Source organism: Centrocercus urophasianus, unplaced genomic scaffold (assembly GCF_019232065.1).
Source record: "Centrocercus urophasianus isolate 14NV4802_14NV808 unplaced genomic scaffold, USGS_Curo_1.0 seq_13, whole genome shotgun sequence".
Lineage (NCBI taxonomy): Eukaryota > Metazoa > Chordata > Aves > Galliformes > Phasianidae > Centrocercus > Centrocercus urophasianus.
Genome location: NW_024884475.1, coordinates 41562919 through 41585436, shown reverse-complemented (window position 1 = coordinate 41585436; position 22518 = coordinate 41562919). Strand labels below are relative to the sequence as shown.

The following is a 22518-nucleotide window of genomic DNA, read 5'->3' as shown; positions in this document are numbered from 1 at the left end:
TCTTATTTACATTTTACTAAGTAGTGATATCTCTAATTTCACCACATCTGGTGGAAACCTGTGGAGTTACTGGTGAGTTTTACAATCTTGGTAAGGTGGTGGAATGCCCTCACTATTAGAGTCTTAGAGTTTCAGAACTCTGCCCTCTTTTTTCTGCTAAGCAAATGCAATGCAAGTTCAGGAGCAGTTCAGGAGCAGAGATGTTTATCAGCCAAGCCAAAGCACACCTGCGCTGTACTTTGCAAAACATTGTTGCTGGATTAACTGCAATGGCCAGGCTTGCATGGTTTGTGATAAGTGTGTTACAAGTGAGGGAAGCACTCACTTGCCCAGCTTTCTTAACACCATTGTTTTGTTAGAATTTAAAACAAAAGTCATGTGAAAAGAGATGTCTTTTTTCCTTTTTTTTTTTTTTTTTCTTCTCCTGAGGAGTGTTCCAGGGCTCAGTTTGGCTTCCCTGGAGTTTTAACGTAGGGCTCCAGGTCTTGAAAAAAAAAAAGTTCTTTCTTGTTCCCCATTGAAAAGAAAGGCAAGACATTTAAGTGTTCTCTTTCTGTCCAAAACCTTCAAGCTCATATATGTCTGTGGATGAGTAAAGAGTCTTTTTTCACTGCTAAATGGTTTTAACAGACTTGTGGTTGTCAATTTCACAATGTAGTGTATGAAACATTTTTACACCTGAATCACAATGTTTGATGGTTCTTTATACAGTACATCCTCTTCTTTGCCATGTTTGTGAAAAGTGGAGCTGCACTCAAGACTAGCTATGATGTCTCAATGTTTTCAGCAACAGCATCATTATTTCTAGGATATTCTGAGGTCTGAATTTGTCTTGGCACTCATAATTTGCCAGAAACTTTGCAGTATGAGTTTCAGGCTGCTGGATTCAAGTCTAGGTCCATTTAGTCTTAATATCCTTCATTAGTTACTAGTTAATTGTGCCACGACTTGGTGAGTCTGAGGGTCTCAGATAATCTCACTGTTTACCTGGGACAGATTAGAAGTTATGCAGTATATGGCTGATGATCTTTTTATTGTTTTATCTCCAGCACAGCGATGCAGTGCATGACCTGCTTCTGGATTTTATCACTTGGGTGGGCATCCTGCTGTCACTTGTCTGCCTCCTGATCTGCATCTTCACCTTCTGCTTCTTCCGTGGGCTACAGAGTGACCGCAACACAATTCACAAGAACTTGTGCATCAGCCTTTTTGTAGCAGAACTTCTCTTCCTCATTGGCATCAACCGGACTGACCAGCCGGTAAGAGGCAAAACGCTTTCTGTTCCCACTGCGGGCTCTCACCTCACAGCATACAGGATGTTACCATGGGGTGGGATATATTCCAGTGCTATTTAAGCCCCGTTGAGCTCTTGCAGGGTGAAGTTATCAACTGGAAGTCAGATTCTGGTTACTGAAAGGAGGTCAAGATACTTGCTTGTATTAGCTGCCTTGAGATCTCTGGATGGATGGAAAAAACTACTCCCTAAGCAATGCCTTTCCACATTTATTTAATTCTAGATTGCATGTTGGTATTCTGCTTTAAAAAAGAAAAAGCCTTCTTCATAGCACTGGGATGGATTCTGCATTCTCATGGTATTTCCTGTTTTTCATATCCCTTCCCATAATACTCTGCCTATAACTGCTGTGTTGGAAAGCCCCTGATGCGTGTCAGACTGTGCACAGCACCCAAGGATATTCACAGGGCATGTTGACATTTGGAAAGTCGCCTAGGCAAAAATGTTTGTGGAGAGACTTTGGGAGTAGAAACACAGCCTTTGTGAATCTACGGATAAACTCCAGTGCACTGGAGCACTGAAGTCATCCATCCTGCACACTTGTGTGCATGTATGCCTGCATAACTGTCTGTCAACACACGCACCAGTCAGAAACAGAGATCTGTGTGCACGCAAACACACATACCCTGGAGTTAACAGCCAGAGAGTCACACTGAAATTGAGGGTCTGACTTGAAAATCATGGGAGCCATGGAAAAAGCCTGCTCTCATTTTAGTGACTGTAGGGGTGTTGTTTGTAAACAATATGCGTGCATATGTTTAATCAGCAGGTAGTACAAGTGTGCTTATGCTGCTTATACTATATACATCTGTATGTGTTTGTTTACCAAAGTATGTACATACCTGCTTTTGTATCTTTGAATATAATTTGTATGTACAGTTGTGTGTTTAAAAATTGTTCATATATATGTTTCCAAAGTGAAAAAAATGTTGTTACACTGGAGATGGTGAAACAGGAACTCCTTCATTCTTATTAAACCTCCCAGTGAGAACATGTTTTTGTATAAACTTGAGTGTTACATAAAGTTTGTGTGGTTGAAACACTTTCTCTGGCTCTTTTGAAATCTGTCTACAGATTGCTTGTGCTGTTTTTGCTGCCCTCCTGCACTTCTTCTTCCTGGCGGCTTTCACCTGGATGTTCTTGGAAGGTGTGCAGCTCTACATCATGCTGGTGGAGGTTTTTGAGAGTGAACACTCCCGGAGGAAGTACTTCTATTTGGTTGGCTATGGCATGCCTGCACTGATCGTGGCTGTGTCAGCAGCAGTGGACTACCGGAGCTATGGCACAGACAAAGTGTGAGTGGGGCTTGGTTCTACTTGGACCTGGGCAGGAGGGTGGGAGAGGGGAGGATGGAGGGAAGTGAGGAGGCTGGGACACAGCAGGTGAAGAATGCAGTGCAGTCAGTTGTCAGCTGAAAGGCACGGCTCTCTGTCCCAGTGCAGCGCATGATCATACAGCAGAAATTCCCCACCATGTTGAGATTTGCAAAGGTGTTTTCCTGGAAAATTCTGTTGCGGAAAGTTTCATTGCATCGTTTATAACATCAGCAGAGGTAGCTCTTTCAAGTCTCAGCTTTGTATCAACAAGGTCACCCTTCTTCTCTAACCAAAGGGTATTTCTCATTTGCACGATGAAACATTGCTTTTTTTTCTTTATTAAGTGTTCTATCAAATTATTTTGCTTGGAAGCTCAGCTAGATGGTGTCTGTAGAGTGCATTATGTTCTTGGTGAATCAGAGCAGCTACATCATTTACTATTATGAATATTCTTAAATGTTTTCAATGTTGCTGAAACTGGAATCAAAGCACAATTTAGATGTTCGTACAGCACCATCTAATAAAAAAAAACAGGGAAAATTCAACCTTTGATTCTCTTTGCCAGCTTTGTTACAATAGCACAGTGCATTTTTATTGATTTTTTTTTTTTTTAATTTCTTAAAATTAAGCCTTGTCAGGCTGCCTTTCCATTATCATTTTAAAATGTTCAGTCTGAAGGCACACGTAGCAAAAAGCGTTTCTAAAGCGTTTCTAAAATAGATTTTAGCATAGCTTGGGTCAGAGTGCGGCAGTAGTAGATACTTTGTTAAAACCAACTGCAAAATGTTCTCCTGAAAATCTTATTGGTATACACTAACCTGAGTCTTTGCAGAAACAAGTCTGTAGTGCAGTGGGACAGCTCATGATCTAATACTGTGCCAGCAGGTAGGCTTCATCCCAGGTGCATATTTGCATCAATCTCCTTCCACAAAGTGGGAAAATAGCAACCTGAATTTATATGCATCATACTTTGTGGAAAGGAAATAGTCCATGAAGATAAGGGAAGGGGGAGTAAATTTTCAGGGAACTTTATCAATTTATCCCAGCAGTGTGACCTACCTAACAGGCCTAGGGGTTAAAGAAAAGGTAGCAGAAGATCCAATTACAGTTTCTGGAATTCCTGTAGTAGATGTATTTCCATCAGTCACCTCCTGCTTTTTGCCCCAATCAACTCTGCTATTCACATCCTGTCTTGAATGATATATAATCCCCCACTAAATCAGGTGTTGAAACATTTTGCTGAGGCAGAAGGCAAATTTATTTTTGCTGTAGTGTTTTGACCGAGACCCATCTCTTCACAGTGGCCCCTATGGGCCCACTTTAGGCTGTGAGTCCAGATCCCTAGAAGGTCAGCTGAGATGCTCCCTTGCATTCGCTTTCTCCACCAGTCTGGTTTGCAGCCTAGTTGTTCAGCACTTTCAGATTGTGTCTGAGGAGATGAAGCACAGGTTTGCTTGCCCAGCTGCCTTAAAATGCTGTTTGCCTGTGTCTTCTGCAGCGTTACTGTTGCAGGACTTGTAGCAGCAGAGCAATGTCATGCTGGTTTGAGATGAAAACTAACACCAAACACATTGTTGAAAATTTCTTACAGTAAAAGAATTTGCCCAAATCCAGGGTATCCCTTTGGACATGAGGCAGTAGCGCTGCTTTGGCGTTTGATTGATTTGCATCTCTCCCCATTTATGCAGAGTCTCTCTTGATGCTCTGCAGGAACAAACCACATAGAAATGAGTGGCAGTTACCTGCATACAGCGGCCTGTCTGTAGCATGGGAACACATGTGGCACCTAACCACAGCTCCTATAAAGTACCAGAGCAGCTTTGCATTGCTGAAACATTTCCACTCCCATTACATGTGCAAATTTTCCTTTTTGTAGCACAGCAGAATAAACAGCCTCCGTAGAACATGCTGCCTTTCTCTAGCCCAAATATTTCTATACTTAGGTAGTACAAGAAGAAAGTTAAGCTGAAATTTGCTGGAGATGAGCTACAGAGCTTTACGTTCTTTGTGTGTTGACAATGCAGCAGTCAAAAGCCTGTGCCAGTAAAATCTCTTTCCCTCCCCATAGCATGAAGTAGCATTTTTAATGATTAAACATGTATACAATATTTTGCAAATAAATATTTACAGAGATTTATAGAGCCTAAAATATTTATTTATAATCTCTAAATCTAGTGTGCACAATTTTATCACATTCTCATAGTGGAAAATAAAAAATATACAATACGTTTTGTATAACTATCATGCTCCATCTGGTTGATGGATGATGATGTATTTTTCTGTGTAATGTTATTAGAAGGGTAGAACTGATTAGAATTTGTAGTGAACTATATGCCAGGCATACATAATTTGATTGCAAGAAGTTGCTAGGTTTAGCCGGGTTTTGTAAAACATCCTCTGGAATATATTACTTGCCTTCCTCCATTATTTATTGCATTTGTTTAAGCAGGACTTGTGGAGCTGTTAGTGTTATTTGTTTTTCACCTGGCGTTTGGTGCCACCCTTCATACATCTCGGAAAGATTTGCTTAGACACCCCGTGTAGGATTTCTTGATTTGATTTTCCTTTCTAAACCCAGCCATTGTGCCCAGATTATGCAGCCAGAAGCAGGCAATTATTCCTCTCTCTGGTTCTTTCTTCATCAGTTGGTGCTTGTGATTTTCTGCCCTGATGTTTATATTGACGCTTTGGAGTAGCTGCCCTCTGAATTTACAGTTTTACACTTAATTGTGCCAAGAATTGGCATTGTCTTTTTTCCTTTCCTTTCCTTTTCTTTTCTTTTTTTCTTGGTTCTTTTTTTATTTGTTTGTTTTTGTTTGTGTAAGAGCAGTTCAAATGACCCATATTAGGGATTTAGGGCTCATTAGTTTGATGCTATAACTAGGCAGTGGCACAGTGATTGATTGCATTAAAAGACCATCCCATTCAGGCCGGTTGGATTGTTTGTGTGAGCAAGCTGAGCCATGGTCCCTTTTGCCCAAATTACTGCAGTGTTACATCTCACATCATTCTGACTTTCTGACTAAAGTAAAGGTGCAAAGAAGGAAGCTCCACTGCGAACACTGTGGTCGGGGGATCACAAGCAATTCCAGCAATGCTTATGTTAACTTCTAAGTAGACATTTCTTACACTGGCCAGTTATTTTCAGCAGCACAAGAAAATCTGAGGTCTTAAAAATAACTGAAAGCAAACATCACAGTCTAATGGCTATAACAAATCAGCTGCTGAGTCTTAAATGTCCGTGTCTCCAGTTTTGCTACAGAAAATAAGATACTAGGATTACAGTTTTATAAAGCTACACCATTTGCCTTGTCCTGTGTGTTAACCGAATCCATCCATCTCCTGCCTGGATCTGATGTCAAGCACTGTGGTGGGCAGCGCTGCAAAATGCAGAGGAAAAATGGCATTTGCAGTTGTTAGTGTGCAAAAATTACTTGTGTTAAAAATTCAATAATGGACTTTAGCAACATCCCTTTGAGAAGACTTGCTCAAGTAGCAGGCCATCCCAAATTGGCAGTCAGAAGCTATTCCATATTCCCATACTATCCTGGGTTTTATATCAATGCCTATTACGAATCTCAGAGGAGAGCAGCTATGCTTTGAATGGCTCAATATATTCTGTAAAACGTACTTGTAGGTATATTCATCCACTGGTGATCAAATTCATTGTGCCAGGAATGTCTCTATAGTTTCTCTCCCTCCACACAGTTTGGTATGCTGTAAAGCAGGATATACATGGCAAGCAATCCAGCTGTCATAAAGCAAAATGAAAGCCTGGGATATGTACACAGCCTCCAATTCCATCAGCCAGCCACCAACATTATTTGCATGTTAATGTTGCTGGAAAATAGCTTCTAACAATACAGTACGTCTTGGATGGCTCTGTGAACTTGTTTTATTTTCAATGTTTGCTCTGGGTATTTGGTGGAGGAAGCGTGAGCAATGTGGATGCTGGACTGCATTAAGCAGAACATATATTGCACCCTTGGAAGGCACGTCCTGCGCATGCATATCCCATTACCGCACACAGACAAGGAGGCTGCATGGCCATGTGAAACGAACTACTGAACTCCCATGAACAACATGGTATGTTAGGGCTCTTCAAATTTTATGGTCCAATGGCAGCTAATGATTGTTTATTGGTTATATTTAATACACACCAGGGATAGTTTAGTATTTGATTTCTCTTCATGCAGAAAACAGAGTAAACTCTTTGTAGTCTTTATTACTTGGGAAAAGCTTTAGGTGAATATAGTGACTTGTCATTGTGGAAAGGAAGGAAATTAAAAAGTAAAGAAAAGCGATGGCACGGAGCTCATTACAAGCACAGCACTGAACATGCTGGTGTGACTCTTCGAGACAGTAATGGGGTTTTGAGCATTTCCCACATCCATGGATGTGTGGATAATCTGCTCTGCATTGTGCTGAGCCCTGAAGCAGCTTGTTTGCTTAATGACAGCAGAGTATAAACTTGTAATAAGCAAGTCCGTGTTCACAGTGCAGCTGTGCATGGGGGGTCAGAAGTAACCCGGCAGCCCAAGATTAGCAACTTTTGGAAGTGAGTTGGCTGATTGCTTCCTTGTTTCAAGGAGCTCATTTATGCGGCTCATTGTGTGCGTGGTTTTGTCTTTAAGGAAAGAAAAGCTCAGTGTGGTACTTGTTTGATTAGCAATTTACATCTCTGCGACAGAATTGGCGGGATGCCTGTGTTTGGATGTTTCGTTCTTAATTTGCATTTTTAATGAGGTATGACTTAAATGGGCTCGAAGCCACATTGCTTGCCGATGACCACAAAAAGACTGGCTTTCTAGAATCCTCATGTAGGTTAGCTGTAACCCTACAGCTTTTAGTTTAGCTGCCTGAGTGTCATGTGAAGTTTCATTACAAGGCAATTTTTTATATTAAAATAAAAAATTACACCACCTTATTTGAAGCATGCAGAGAGGCAAGAAAGCCTTTTCTGGTTTTTGCAAGCTGTGTCTTGCTCTTGCTTAGATGAGACCATCTCTCACGGGAAGGGAACTGCTCTGCTTAGCATCTGCACCACATAGCTGGAGGGCAGGACCTCTGCCTGCCTGCAGAACAAATCAAGGTCCTGGCTTCTGCACTGCTCCCCATCCACGGGCACCTTCATCATCACTGCATTGTGTGCTACAACCAAAGAGACCAATTTTTAGGGGAAAGCAAGAAACTTCATTTGGCTCACTGAGGAAAAACTAGTTGCTTTGTACTGCTTTGCTCAGGCTGGCCCAGCTTTTCCCTTGTCTTGCTGTATTTCAGCTTTCAGCAAGCTATATGACAATATCTTAATGAGCAGGATGATGGGGACAGATGAACAAAATAATCTTGGAGGTGTGGGAGACCTCTACATAAGGAAGCTGTCGTCACTCACATAGCAAGGAAGCAAAGGTGCAAAAGCAACCTCCCTGCCAGAAGTTCAGTGGGTCATCTTTGAGCTCCTTGTTGTTGCCAGGAGCTGACAAGCCTGGGAGCCGTGGGGAAACCCAGAGCTCTGGGGTGTCTCCCAAAGTACTCAGATTTAAGCAAATAGAAGCAGATTTTACCCATGTCTCAATCTATGCATGATAAGAGCCAACTACATCAAATGCGACCACATGGCTGGCCAGCGTGACTTAAAAATATGATGCTTTATGGTCATGGTTAGTGGGCATGGTGGTGATGTCTGACAGCTGGAGTAGATGATCTTAGTGGTCTCTTCCAACCTTTACAATTCTTCAATTCTAAGGAATGAAGAGAGGCACTTTATGCCTTTCTGCTTGCCTTGGCTTTCTGAAAACGAGCTTGCACTTCATGCTGAAAGAAAACCAAGTTGCTTGGTAATTGCAGTTCACCACATTCCCAATGCCTGTGCAGCAGGGGCTGGGAGATGTTTTGGATGATGAACTTGCAAAAAAGTTCAAAATATTGTAATTTAAAAAGAAAAACATACCTCCTCAGAGTCATCTGCCATACAGAGTCTACTCAGCATGCATATCAGTGAGAAAAAACTGCGGGACTGCGTGCCTCCTGATCTGTACTAGGCAGCTGAGGCATAAGCACTGGTTGTTTTTTTTTTTTTTTTTTCAGTTAGGATGGGGTAAGTATTAATACTTAAATACTTAAATACTTAAAGGTGTGAGCTGCTGCTGTGCAGATACCCTTTTTGATAGCAAGGGACTCTTTACCGGTACTTCATTATTCTGAAACTTCTATTCCTCTGTCAAATCTACTTGTAATTGGCTGACATTTCAGGTGTTATGAGTGATACACATATGTCATGATCACATAAAATCTTTCCTATAGGAAATCAGGCTTCAGTAGTTTGAAGTTACTCATGTTGCTCCATCATGAGCTGTGTCTAAATCACCTTGAACTTCCGCTGATGTAGAAGAAACAAGATTTCTGTGCAGTCACTCTGAAGATCTCTCAGTTTGCCTTCCATGTTTATGATTGATGCAGTCTCATTGAGTTTTTTGGTAAAAAGCTGCAGAGCTTATTCAAGACTGACAGTCACAGAAGTGCCTGTATTTTAATTTGTGATGAATACTGGCATGACCATAAATATTGGTACATTTTTGAGACTGTGGAGACCTGAAATTTATGCAGTCAGGGAGGGAAGTGGGAAGCTTTATCTACAGCCTTGAATTTATTCATATCTTGACTTTTCTTGGTCGCCGAGGTTCAGGGCATGTTTTATTCTCTCAGCAGAAGACTGTGCTGATCTCTGCTGTGGGGCTTCTGGCACAGACCTTTCTGCCTATTTAAATTCCATTGGAAGGGGAAGAATTCAATGAGTGCATAGAGCTGTCATTTGAGAGACATCTTTTCCTCCATGATAAATTCATATATACAGTTCCTGTCACTTATCTAATTATGAAATTTCATCGGACATTTACTATAAGACTGTTTTTACGCTTTCTTAGTCCTCTGTGTATAAATGGAGCTGTGATTTGCAGCGTTGCAAACACGACAAGATATTATTATTTTAAACATCATGTGAAACTTTCTTAGAATTTATATTCATCTGTCTTGTACCCAGTCACTTCCATTTTATCTTCCTGTCGCCTGGAATGAACTAGGAATGGAAATATAATTTCCCGGGGGCCTGAAAAAAATGGGGGGAGTATTAAACGCAGTTGAAATTAAGCGATTAATAATTTAGTTTTAGGCCATGAATCAACTTCATGGGATCACACAGACCATATGCAATGCTCGAAACATTAGTAGAAACAAAACACTCTGGAGGATCAGGGAAATAAAATGCTCTAAAGGGGAAGTCGCTGAACCTAATTAAACCACAGCCTTCTGTTATCAAAATCATGCTTCCTGTTTGCAACAAATTTGCTCTGATCAGCTTGATGGAAAAATGTCATCTCACTTGACTGTTGACAGACAGCTTGTGTTGCATCAGATCTGGAGAGGAAAGCTGAGGTTAAAGCAAAAAAGGCTCCATAGCTACTCATCGGAGCCCTTCCTTAAAATAAAATGTTTTAAGGTATTTTTTGATGGACACAGAAAGCCCTAGCAGATAGGCCTTGTGCCATTTTCCCCCTGCTTCCTCCAAAGGTAATTATCTTATTCCATCAATAGCACTGTCAGAAATCGGGCACATAATTCAGCATTTAAATGAACAAGCAATGTAATATTTCCTGTCTCCCACTGGCGTGTTTTGCAGCTCACATTCTTCTCTGTCACTTGCTCACTCTTGATGTATGTCCTGGGTGCAGTCCTTGAATGCCTTCTCTCCCCTGTGTTTCATTACAGATGTTGGCTCCGACTTGACACCTACTTCATTTGGAGCTTTATAGGACCAGCGACCTTGATAATTATGGTAAGAACTCCTAATTAACTACTCCATCTCTCAGGTCAAGAAATAAAACTTTTGCTGTCCCTTTAGACTGTATCTTTAATTTACACAGATTAGTTTGAGAAAGGCATGTTCTTCTGTGACCCCACCTGGCACAAGCAATTAGAGGCTCGTTACAGGAGGCTCTTTATGTGGTGAAATACTCGATCAAATCAGGGAGGGGAGGGCATGTAGTACATACTCTGGGCACTGCCTTGGAGCAGGTGCGCGGACAGCTTGGTTTGTGCTGTTAGATGCTCAGAAGTACCAACCTATTGTATATATATGGATGCCACCTACTGTCCCTGCTTTGGAACTTGTGCAAACCTTTGCGTGGATCACGCAGAAAAGGAGATCTGAGGTTAAGGGGATGTAATAAAGTCAAAACTGGAAGAGAGGTTTTATGGAGAGGGTCTCCTCCCCTGCAGAAGTTGAAATTCCTGTGACTTTTCACTTAGCATGTTGCTATTGTATCAGCTACCACAGCAACAAGGTAAAGAACACAACTTTAGAGACAGCTGGAGTTTTCTGATACTTTAATCACTACAATATGGCTTCAATAAACCATCCTTTGTTTTGAATAGACTGGAGTTTGGCTAACACAGCAAACCACGAGCTCATGTCAATACAGACATTGTCTCTGGTTCTTCTGCTGCTGGAGAGTATTTCAGCAGCCTTCCACACCAGCTCCAGCTGGGAGCTGCACCACCAGCCAAATCTGTTGTGTTTGTTTTTCCTCTCAAACAATGCATTCACAAAAAGATATCTTCCTTTTTTCATTATGTCTAAAACCCTGGCTTGGGCTTTTGGGAACTCCTTTCCAGGAACTGGTGACCCTGCTAACACTGAAGTGTTGAAACACCATCATGTCTTTTACTGAATACCTCAGACTCTTATTGCTTTGCTTTGCACTGTGCTAAGCATCTTCAACAAGAATAATTTCCCTGCCCATCTCCTCCACTACACCTTATTTAAAAGGTAAATTCACAGAAGAAGTTGCTTTTTTATTTGCTTTCAATGAGGCTGGTTAAGCAAGAAACTTAGAGACTTTTCATGAGCGTGTACCTCTCAGACATGGATGAGCCATTAGAGAATTGTTTTTAATTTTCCATAACGTCATTTGAAGCACTACAGTTGATGTTGGAACCAGCCCTATATCAGTAACATACACTGCTCCACAGCTTTGTAATGCTGTGACATCCCTGCTCCATAGCCTGCAGGCTGGCTCACCTTATAAAATACTTGGCAATTTTCTGTTATTCAGTCTGTATAAAACTGTAGTGAGAGCTAATTTTCTAGAGCAACTCATCTGTTACAGAAACTGAAACTGTTACAGAGAAAAGTCTGATTTCTTCCTATCACATTCTGCCATGTCATGTTGCCTTTTTCTTTCCTCCCTCTTTTTGCAGCTTAATGTAATCTTCCTTGGGATTGCTCTCTATAAAATGTTTCATCATACTGCCATACTGAAACCTGAATCTGGATGTCTTGACAATATCAAGTAAGTGGTTGTGGTTTTTTTCTTTCTCTCTGCTTCTTTCTTCCTTTGCTGTTTATGCCCCTGTTCCTCTACTATGGCATGCAAGGAAACCAACTCTGCTGACAGCAGTGATAATAAGGTACTGGATTACAGCACTGCGGAACGGTTTCTAATGGATACCAACAAGTGGCTATTGTTGAAAGACTGTCTTTAAAGTGATTCAACTCGTGTTAGTGTTCAGTCAGTGCATTTTCCATTCAATTTTGCACGAAGGAAGCAAAGTTACATTTGCTATCCTTGAAGAAGGCAACCTAGTCCCTTTACATAAGAGGAAATTGCACCCGATAATTACCACGTAATTACTGCCGTCTCTACAGGGAAGGTGTTGAAACTGTTGATCATTGCTATTTCTCCATGCTCTGAGTACAGCAGTCTTTCTTCTTTTCTGTTTATTTTGGCCGCTGACAGATTTAATGACCCAAATTCTCCCCGGAATCTGATTAGTTTCATCCAAGTTACTGGGGTTTACCTGGGGATGCCTATAACAGAGGACACAATCGCCAACCAAGGTGTGCTTACCCTTGGACTTAGATAATAATGTCTGAGCCAGGGCATCTCACTGTCTAGCAAGCTGCCTCATTACATTGATGGAATATTATTCTCCATCACTGCTTGTTTATTCAAGTACCTCTGCCTTTAATTACTTGGTTCAGAAATACAAGTGGGATTTCAGGTGCAGCATGTGATAAGATGGGGAGCCTGCTAATTAATAAAACAATCTAATGAACTTCAGAAGGAAATTGTTGGTGTCAGCGCTTTACTGCACACCTAAGAAAGCACAGTGTTGTGTGACACCACTGCAAGCTAGTGTCCATTCTCTTCTGTGGCAGGAGCTGGGGAAGAGGCAAGAAAGGAGCTTGTTAGGAATGGCTGAACGGTAGCATAGCAAGATGGTTCTCAGCAAGGTTATTGTTGATAATGTTGAGCTGCAATTGCAGATGTCCCTTTGATTTAAAGTAGGTCAGTCCCTCTTTGAAAACTTCCTAAAAAGCAAACTTCCAAAAAAAGCAAAAACTTGCAGTGCCACTGGCATGCCATGGCAGTAGTCTACAGGGTGAAGTTTTTGTTTCTTAGGCTCAACCTTGCATGCATACAGGCAAAGCTGAGAAAGACCGTGATTTTGTGAGCTCGGGGACCTGCAGGGTATTCATCTGCCATGTTTGTCCTTGCCAGGGTTATGGACAGACTGCTCTGTGGTGTGTCACTGTTTCTCCTGCCGTCATTTAGCTGTAAGGTGAAATTGGAGGAGCAGGCCCTCCTGGATGTCTGGGTCCAATCTCAGCATGGTAGTCTTTCATTCATTTCATACGGTCTTGGTCGAGGTGTTAAAGGAATGGTACATTTAGTAGCACTAGAGACTTGCTATATGACTGACTACTCATCATGCATTAGTGATATGGAATTGCTTGCTGAGACAGGCTTTCTAAGGTTACCCACACAAAATCTGTCTAGAAAACCTTTCAGAATGACATTTAAGTTAAAAATTGGGAAAAAAACAAAACAACAACAAAAAACCTCCAAAGCCTTTATAATTAAAACAGAGATAATAATTGCCTACTGAGTATTCTTGTTTGTGCTAATCTGTAATATCTTTGTTTAAAATGCCAGGAATTTATACAACGAGTTATGTCAATTATCATGTCATTGTAAAATATTTTATGGGCTCTTTGGCAGAGGAGTGTCTATTCGTGATTTGACTTCATTAAAACGTTTTGAAAACACAAGCAATTAAAGTACTCTAAGTATGTTGCTGATACCCTTCCAAATATGTTTCTTTGTTACAAGAAACTTGTTGTGTTTTTTAAAAGAGAGAGAGAAACATTATGCAAACTCAGGAGGATCCTGAGGCTCACTCCAATAAGTTTATCAAAACAAGATTTTCAGAAGAGATTTGATTTGCAATGTGTACCTATGCAGAAAAGAGTTAAGTTTCCAAATCAAAGGTACCTGCTTTCTCAATATCAGATATACTTGAGTTTTAACAGAGGGGAAAATTCACTTTATGAAAGCTTTTCTAGGGTTGCAAGGGACTCATCATCTCCAGAAGTCCTTTAGGTGCAATCATGGTCTTCTAGGTAAGATCGTGATCTTCCTAAATCTGTGCTAATGCTGTTGCAAAATGTGGATGTGGTACAGCAGCTCTAGAATAAAAAACAACAAGTAATGTTGTTTTAGAGGTGACCACTGAGATCCTTTCTGAGCTTACCTCTGTGGGTTTACAGGGTTGGTAAAAAAAAAGATACCTAAGTATGTTTCTCTACAAGAATTCTGCCTTTGGTGGCTCTCAGCATGGTTCCAGAGCACTGGATCTTGTCTTGTCAGCTTATATTTAAAAAACAAACAGAATCGAAGACGTGGATTGGAGGGCCCCTTGCTGTGATCTGCATTTGACAGCTTTATGGCACATGAGGACCTGAATGGGAGTTTGTTCTCCCAGTTCATTTCCTAGCGCTGTTCTGTGTTAGGCTGTGGTGAAGCTGTTGCAACATAAATCCCAAACCAGTTCAACAACAGCAAAATACTTGATTCCCTATGGCAACGTAAAAATAAAGGCCATAAAATATTTTAATAGGCTGTTAATAAGCACTCCTGCAATCTGGTGCTTGCCTATGTCACTTTAAAGGTTAGAAATACATTATGAAGTATAGAAAATAGAGAGCCAAATAACTCCACTTAAATTAATGAACTTGATAAGGGATCAGGTGTCACCTGGGATGCCTTTAATTACTGCACCAACAGAAAAGCCATTCAAAGGGCAGTGCCTGAACCAGATGCTGTACAGCTGAAAGATTTGTAGGCACTGAGCAAAGTTGTAAAAATAAACTGCCATAACCTTCAGAAACAATCTGTGTATTATTGTGCCAGCATGGGAGAATCTGACATTCCTTCAGTGGAGCGCTGGGTACCCAAGAGTTACACAGCGAGAGATTCAAAGAGTAAATAGCTGGTTTACTTTTTACCCACATTATCTTTTCCAACTTAACCCAGCACTTTGGAGAAGGGCAAATCCATTGAATAGCTGCAGCTGGTATGTGGGTCCTTTGCCATGCTGAGAGCATCCTCCCTGTGTGGCTGGTTGGTATTGAGCCAGTTCAGTAGGCTGCACCCACTGAAAGAGTGAGGTTTGTGCCCTAGTCCTGCTGTTGAGGTGTGTGGTTTTTCACAATGGGGTTGCACTTTCTGAGAGAGAAGCTTTCTTTGGCTTGTATTTCCACATCAAATATTCCTGCATGGTGAGGAAAAGATGTGAGCTTGTGTACGTGGGTATATGCTGTTCAGAGCTGCGAGAGTTTCTGTGCCAGCTGCTGACAACAGAAGGGCAGAATAGCTGCCGTTTAATGACAGGTACTGTCAACAGGATCTTTTGAAAAAGATGAGTTTGATTTCCTCTTCAGTACATTTAAACAGAAATGTTAAGAGCTTGCCCTGGGTGAGGATTTTTACTGCCTTTTGAAGATCACTTCAGTATGAAGCAGTGCAGAGAAGGATGCCAGAATTCTGCTTGCATGGGTGATATGTGTAGCATTTGACCCTGCATCCCCAAATTCTGGGTGGGAGAGGATTTTTTATCCCCGCCTTTTCCAATGGCTATTTTTAGGCTGGGAGATTCTTCCTTCAGCCCACACAGTGATGTCACGGTGGTCCAGTGTGGCTCTCATCTCTTCAGAACTCGTCAGCAGGGACAAGTGAGCTGAGATGTGTGGCAGGAAAGATCATTTTGTCTTTGGTAGCTTGGCCAGCATCTTTTTTATCTCACTTGCTGCCTATCTGAGAGCGTAAATGGGGTATTGCTGGAATGGTGCAGGAGGTTGCTCATGAGCACAAACTGATCAACTGTCAACAAATGGACCCAGCAAGGCTTTGTATTGAAGGATTCAGTAAAATCCTGCTGCAGTTCCTCTGAACCTACTGGGAAGGCATGCTGCTGAAGGAAAGTGGTTCTTCTAAGCCAGGGACAATGCCAGCTTCTGGATGGCAAGCGCTATGCCACTTGCATCTCTAGCCTAGAAGGTGGAGACTGTCAGCATATCGGTATGGTATTGATGCACTCTTGCTAGCAGATGGTTCCTTAGGAAGGCATGACACCAGCTGGAATACTTTTAGAGCAGCTGTGAGGCTGTTTTACCAGAGATTGCTGCTGTGTAGAAGGATTTCTGGAATTGAGCAGCTCTGAGCCTCTGATTCATGCTTTTCTATCGTGCCGGGTGGATGTTAGATGTGTGAAATGTCTCACACTGTCGGAGACAGGAGTACACTGCATCTTTTTTATATTCACATTCCTGTAAGAAATCTTATGTGACAAAGGAAAATACATCTATATGTGAGTTAGTCCAGCGTGGTTCTGAAGTTTTCCATCCATCAAACCCTTCCCGGGTGGTCAGGCATGTAGACTGGCTGCTTGCTGGACAGAGTCACCACACAACAGGCTTTCATCCAACCTGTGTCAGATGCTCCAGCATGACAAATCACCCAGGTGTTGCCTAGTGCTTAAGCCTCAATCTCTGTGCAAAATGTAGGATTTCAGATGAACCACCTCCTAAAACACCTTTGTGTTGTGTGACAGTGCACAGCACTTGGGTGACAGCCTCAATCTGCAGCTATTTAAGTGTTTCTCATTAGAAACCTCAGGGCATTAGTAAAGGAGCAAGAAAGAAGGGGCTGTACTGATGGTAATCCAGCCATGGTCTTCACCAGATCTACTGAAATCTGTTGTCTTCTCATTGCTGTGTGGTGTACCTTGCAGTGCTGAGATATGTTGATGTTTCCCACAGCTGCACCAGCCTTTCTGACATTCTTCTGTACTGTAGTTATGTGGGCAGGGAGATTTGATTTTATTTGCTTTGGAAGAGTGACATGGAAGCTTTAGCTGCTAAGCTACATACCCACTAAAAAGGAAGGCAGGCAGTGGAGGGCTTTGTCAGTTGGAGGGCTTTTTCATTCCTCTTTTGTCCCATGTAGGTGCATTATTGCTTTAGCCAGGGCATAGCTTGGCTTTTGCCAAGGCCACCTGGGTGCTCTTTGAAAAGCACAGCTTGTGGGGACCCTTTCAAAAAGAAGTGTGTCAGGCCATAGTCCTGGGTTTGCTGGAAAGGTTCATCCAGCGCAATTGAAACCTACCCAAAAGTCATCCAAGAAATTCAGTTCTCTTTCTTGCAGACAGGGATAATCAGGCTCTTAGCTGGGAGCTCCTTTTGTTTCTGAAGAGGCGGTATTAATTAGGGGCACCTTGCAGCGGTTTAATCCTGGCACATTGTGGTTTTATTGCAGCTTTCTTCATTCTTGTATAAACATGCTCCCATCCCTTCTTCCTCAACGAAAGGATATGTACTCCAGCAAAAATGTAAGATTCCCTTCAAAACATTTTTATTCCAAACACGCAGGAAGGAATGTTTTTTTTACTGTGGCTGGATTCACAGGAACACATGCTGAAATCCCATTAACGTGGATGATGCAGAAATGTCCTGCACTTCAGAAAATCAATTCCACTCCCTAGTCCCCAGATGACCAAAATGAGCCCCCCTGGGCTCACTGGCTGCACGGGAGCTTCACGTGGGCTGAGGCTCAAGGCACACAGCGCTGATTTAATGGATAAATAAAAAAGTGTATGTTCTCTTCAGTTTTTGAATTGAAGAAAGCCAATTTGACTCAGCTGACTTCAGTAATTATTTTCTCTCACTTGGATTTATTCCACAGTGAATAGCTGCATTTCTCATCTGATAATCTTCCCTCTAAGAAATACAGTCAGTAGTTTTGGGGGCCGTCATAGACTCCATCACTGAAACCCAAGCTCAAGAAGAGGTGCTAGGAGAGGGGAAATACCATTTGTCTGTGTCCTCAAGCACCGGGAAGCAGGTTAACCTGCAGTGCTATCCTGGTTGAGGATGCTTGTTCAGACAGCAAGATACCAATGTTTCTTGTAGGCATTGCAATGTGTCTTAAGCAGCCATTTGTCTTCCCAAAGGACACCCCTTTGCATCCAATTCAGGTCTGATTTTCAGATCATGGAGTTCTAAGGAGAGCTAATAGCAATGAAGAACTTCACTTTCAATGCCACTTGGAGTTTACAGCAAGCCTTGCGTTGGTAAACCTTTCTTTTTTTTATTTCTTGGAGCTTCAGCTCCCAAATTAAACAAGACTTGCACCATACTCTTCTTTCTTTTTCCATAGGAGTCTCTTGGTCACAGGCTTACAGAAACAAACCTGAGAATGTGCAATCTAAAAGCAAAAGGCAGGAGCCAAATGAAAAAGCTCAACGTTCATTATTGCTGTATAAAACTTTACGGAGCCGAATCTGGGCTTTTTCAGGGAGTCTGGCCCAGGCAGGGAGAGACAAGGGAAATTACATGCCATAGACAAAGTTTGTCTTGCTGGGAAGTAGGGTCAGTCATACTACAGCATCAGGCACAAAGATGAGAAGCCCGTTTCATGATGTGCCTCCTTTTCAGCTTCACAAACATTTCCATATCCTTCTCTCCCCATATGTTGTATGGGTGTGATTATCTGCTCATTTTCTTGCTTCTCAACATATGTATTTTATTTAAAGAGACATGACTAATTCCATCCTCCAGATTAGCTTGTTTCTTAAATCCTGTGGGCTTTCTTAAGTCATAAAAAGCTCTTCATGAGGAGTTAGGTATGAAATTTAAAATAAAGGTTAAATAGAACTTCCAAAAATCATCTGCTGAACTGTTTAAATGAAATCCTTGATTTAACACAGCAGTATTGTGCTGGCAGGAACAGAGGGTTACCAATCTCATTTTATTTACTCAGCTGATTGAAATGCAGAAAAAGTAAACATCCTGGATTTGGTGCAGTGAGAAATGAGTTAGGTTTTGAAAATGCAGGATGCCTTCTCCTGCAGCAGGAAGTGCTCACTTTACTGATATAGACAAATAATTTTCTGTGTTAATATCTTTTTGCTAAAAGGAGCTTCTTTTGTGCTTTTAGATGTTAAAAATAAATAAATAAATACATGTAGAGGGACAGCAAGGATTATTTCGTATTTTTGTACTGAGATTTGGTCAACTCATCTGCTGGCTTCTGGATCTTTGATTTTCAGACACTGCAACTTGGAAATAGTTTGTGATGCTGAAGGGTTTGGAATCTAATCGCATTAGATTCACATGGGGGACTGGACTTGCAGAGCAGAAGCACTTTAATCCTTCTTTACTTCTGGCTTTGTAGCTTCTTAGGAGCACACAGAGTATGCAGCATGGTATACGGTTCCAGCTCTTAGAAACCTGCCCAGCCCAGCGCCTGGGTATGACAGTGGATGCAGAAGGCCCAATCCTGTACCTTCAGCATCCTCAGTTGCCACTGAAGTAAGAGCTGAAGGTCTGTGTTACCTAGTGGGATGGGGTCCCTTCCTTCTGCAAAGCAGCAGATTGGGCAGTAAGCAGGGAGAGGGGCTGATGTGCACTCATGCTGACCTCTGTGCAGGTGTGATGGGGTGCATATGTTGACTTGAGTGGTAGAAAGGTGCACAGAGTTTGAAACAAAAGTTAGTGAGTGCAAACGGTTACAGGATCCACAGTGAGCCCATGACCTGAAATCCCGACTGGTGCATTACCTGTAACTCAGTATTAAATAAAATTGCAGTGCCTGTAAAGAGCAGACTTTCTTCTAAAATTTTCATATGGCCCTGCTGACAAAGTAGCAAGACATCTTGACTGGGCTATGAAGAATGACACGTTGAAAACTTTTCCTTCCCAGCCAGCTGTGCTGCATGCTGCAGTTTTGGACTCCTTTAACTTCTGGGACAGCAGACTGAGAAAACAGCAACACCATAGATGCCTTTCAGAAAGGAACCGTCCTTTTATTTCCAGTCCAGGAAAGAAAAACCTGGTAGCAGGGTAAAACCAGAGATCCTGAGCCACTGCTTGGGCCTAGCATTCTCTGTCACTGCACAGCACAGCGTTCTCTGTCACTGCAAGACTTGACTAGTTTTTGTTGTTGGTTTTTTGTTTTTGTTTTTTGCAAGTATGGCCAAATGATCTGGATACTTCTGAAAATGAGGCATAGGTTTTTCTCTCCCTTGGGAAATCTCCCACTACACAAAGTTCAGGAGCTCAAGCTATGATCTTTGTGTCCCATATGGCTTTGAGAGCTGCAAGAGCTGTAGTCCATTAGTATGATGCATTCATCAGCCCAGTGGTTGGCTTCACAACTTCCTGGACCTTGTCCAGAAAGTGCTGTGCTTCATAGTCCCCATGGTTAGCACAGTGCTGCTTCTATGTAATCTTCATCTACATCTCTGCATGAGCAAACTTTTAGCAGGCAGCCTAAAGCAAACCCAGCAGAACCACTTGGAGATGCTGCACACTGCACAGAATGAAGTACTTACAAGCTTCCTGCCAAGTGAAGATATAGCACATTTGTATTTAGTCAGGATGTGGGGTTTGTGTGCACCCCAGAGACAGAAACCCTGCTTATGCTGTAAAAACATCAGAGATTGCACTTCTATCTGTGTGCCTTTCTTGCCCACTGATGTTGATTGCAGCATCAGATTCTGTTTGTTGCTCTCCAGTGCTCCATGAGTTTTTTTGCAGCACTGTTTGGTTAATATCTAACTGTTTTAGCTTTGGGTTTTGCCTCTTTATCTATGGCTTTTGTGATGGCTGTGTTAATGTCGGATGGTGATTGTAAAGCACTAATCTTTCCACTGACAGGTGTCATCCTTTAAGAAGTTGAGAAAAAAATCCATCAGTGGTTATTGATTTGAGAGAGTGTTCTGGAAGATATTAAATACCTCAGGTCTTTCTGTGAACCCATAAATCATGATTATTGTTTTAAAAGGCCATACATTTTAAATATTTTGTCAGCAAGCCCTGCCTGTGCTGATTGTGAAACACAAACGTGTCTAAAGGCTTTGCAGAATCTGTATGGTGTGGAAACAATCAGATATGTGGTTACACATTAGTATGTTTTGAATAATCATGGCATACCTTTGCAAAGTTAGGAGAAAGGAAATAAACAGGGTAAGCAATTCAGAGGGTAATTAATTACTTGGAGAAAATTAGATGAGCTCAACAGAACTGCTCTTTCCAATTGCAATAATTAAGAGCAAATCTCAGAAAGCGAGCCATTACTTCCCTGGGCAAGTTTAGAGGGGTAAGAATGTACTTCTGCCTTTGATGAGTGAAGACAGACGTAGGCTACCCCACCTGGGCTGGGGCATCACACAGGGCTAAGGGAGGGTGTGAATCTGGGGGTTTCTTCTGCAAAGGAAGCTGAAAGGCACACAGCCCCTTGCACATGGCCAAGCCAATCTGCGTTCAAAACAAGACCCCACAAATGAGCACCAGTGGGCTGGGGAGAAATGGGGGCCTGCCATCAAAGCAAAGCAGCTAGAAGACAAGACCTGGGAATTATTGCTTGAATGTTGTTGTGCCTAACATCAGTGGCCTGAGGAGGGTGATTAGAAAAAGATTTGGCTTTGTGCCACTTACGTGGTAACTTTGTCACAAAATGTGAAGACAAATCCTTTAAGCACTCTTCTACTGCTTGCTATTGATTTTTCTCCACATGAAGACGCTCCTTCACTAATTAGCAGTGAACCCGTCTGCTTTATGAGGGGAGTTCTGGACTTTCCAGCTACTTCCTGTAGATTTTCAGGAGTTCAATAAATCGATGTTTTCTAATCCTTGAAACTTAAAAAAAAAAGGCAAAGAAAACAAACATCCCTATTGCCTCATATTGGTAGACAGAGGGGAGACAATAGTATGCTTTATTTTGTGTCAGGCTGGTGCTTGCCTTCAGGAAACATCTGTCTCTGTACTTTATTTGTGCCATACTTAAATGAATTCTGTGGGCATTTCTGAATGCATCGGATGGTGCACATCATCCATCTATTTTTATTTGAGTTTCATCACTCATAACAGCTACTAAAGGTTCTGTGTGCCATGCCATCACTTTGGCATGTTTTACTCACTAGCCAAAGCATGTATTTTGTGGCCTGAGCTCTAAGTCCACATGCTTACTCCATTCTGGCCTTTTCCTGGTAACAGATATGGGAAAATACTTCAACTTCTCAAAAGCGTGATAAATTAGAGTTTGTTAAATCATAAAGAGTTGAGTAAAATGTTAGCGTATGAAAGTCTGAATAGTTACATTGGTCTTTATTAAATGTGTTGTTTTACTCTAAATCTGGCTCAAATACCATTCTTCGTTAAATTTAAAAAAGCTCTTTTGAAAATAAGAACATATTGTTCTTATTAACATATGTTCTTTTTAAAGGAGAGTTGAATAGCTGCTTTCTGATAGTAGTCATCGTTGATTCAGAAGCATTTTAAGATGACTGTGCGTAAATTCTTGCCTTACTCCTGCTGGAAAAGAAAAAAAAAAAAAAGAAAAAAAAAAGGCCTTGATAAACCAGGATAATGCTAATTTACATACATGGAAGTGGGTTGCACTGTTAAATATAATTCACAGATTTTCTCTGCCCCTGTACATATTCTGGCAATTCGGTCACCTTGTGTCAAAAAGGTACATGTTGTGTTTTTAAAGATAGGCAGTGAAACAG

General features: G+C 41.6%; 1 protein-coding gene across 1 annotated transcript in view; it reads left to right on the top strand.

Annotated features, from left to right (window-relative positions):
- The window catches only part of ADGRL3 (adhesion G protein-coupled receptor L3), a 304411-nt gene that overhangs the window by 247956 nt on the left and 33937 nt on the right, over window positions 1-22518 (top strand). Inside the window, exons 15-18 of the mRNA XM_042811914.1 lie at window positions 1050-1259; window positions 2369-2589; window positions 10375-10441; window positions 11866-11957. Coding sequence (XP_042667848.1) covers window positions 1050-1259; window positions 2369-2589; window positions 10375-10441; window positions 11866-11957 — 590 coding nt within the window. The remainder of the gene's footprint in view (window positions 1-1049; window positions 1260-2368; window positions 2590-10374; window positions 10442-11865; window positions 11958-22518) is intronic.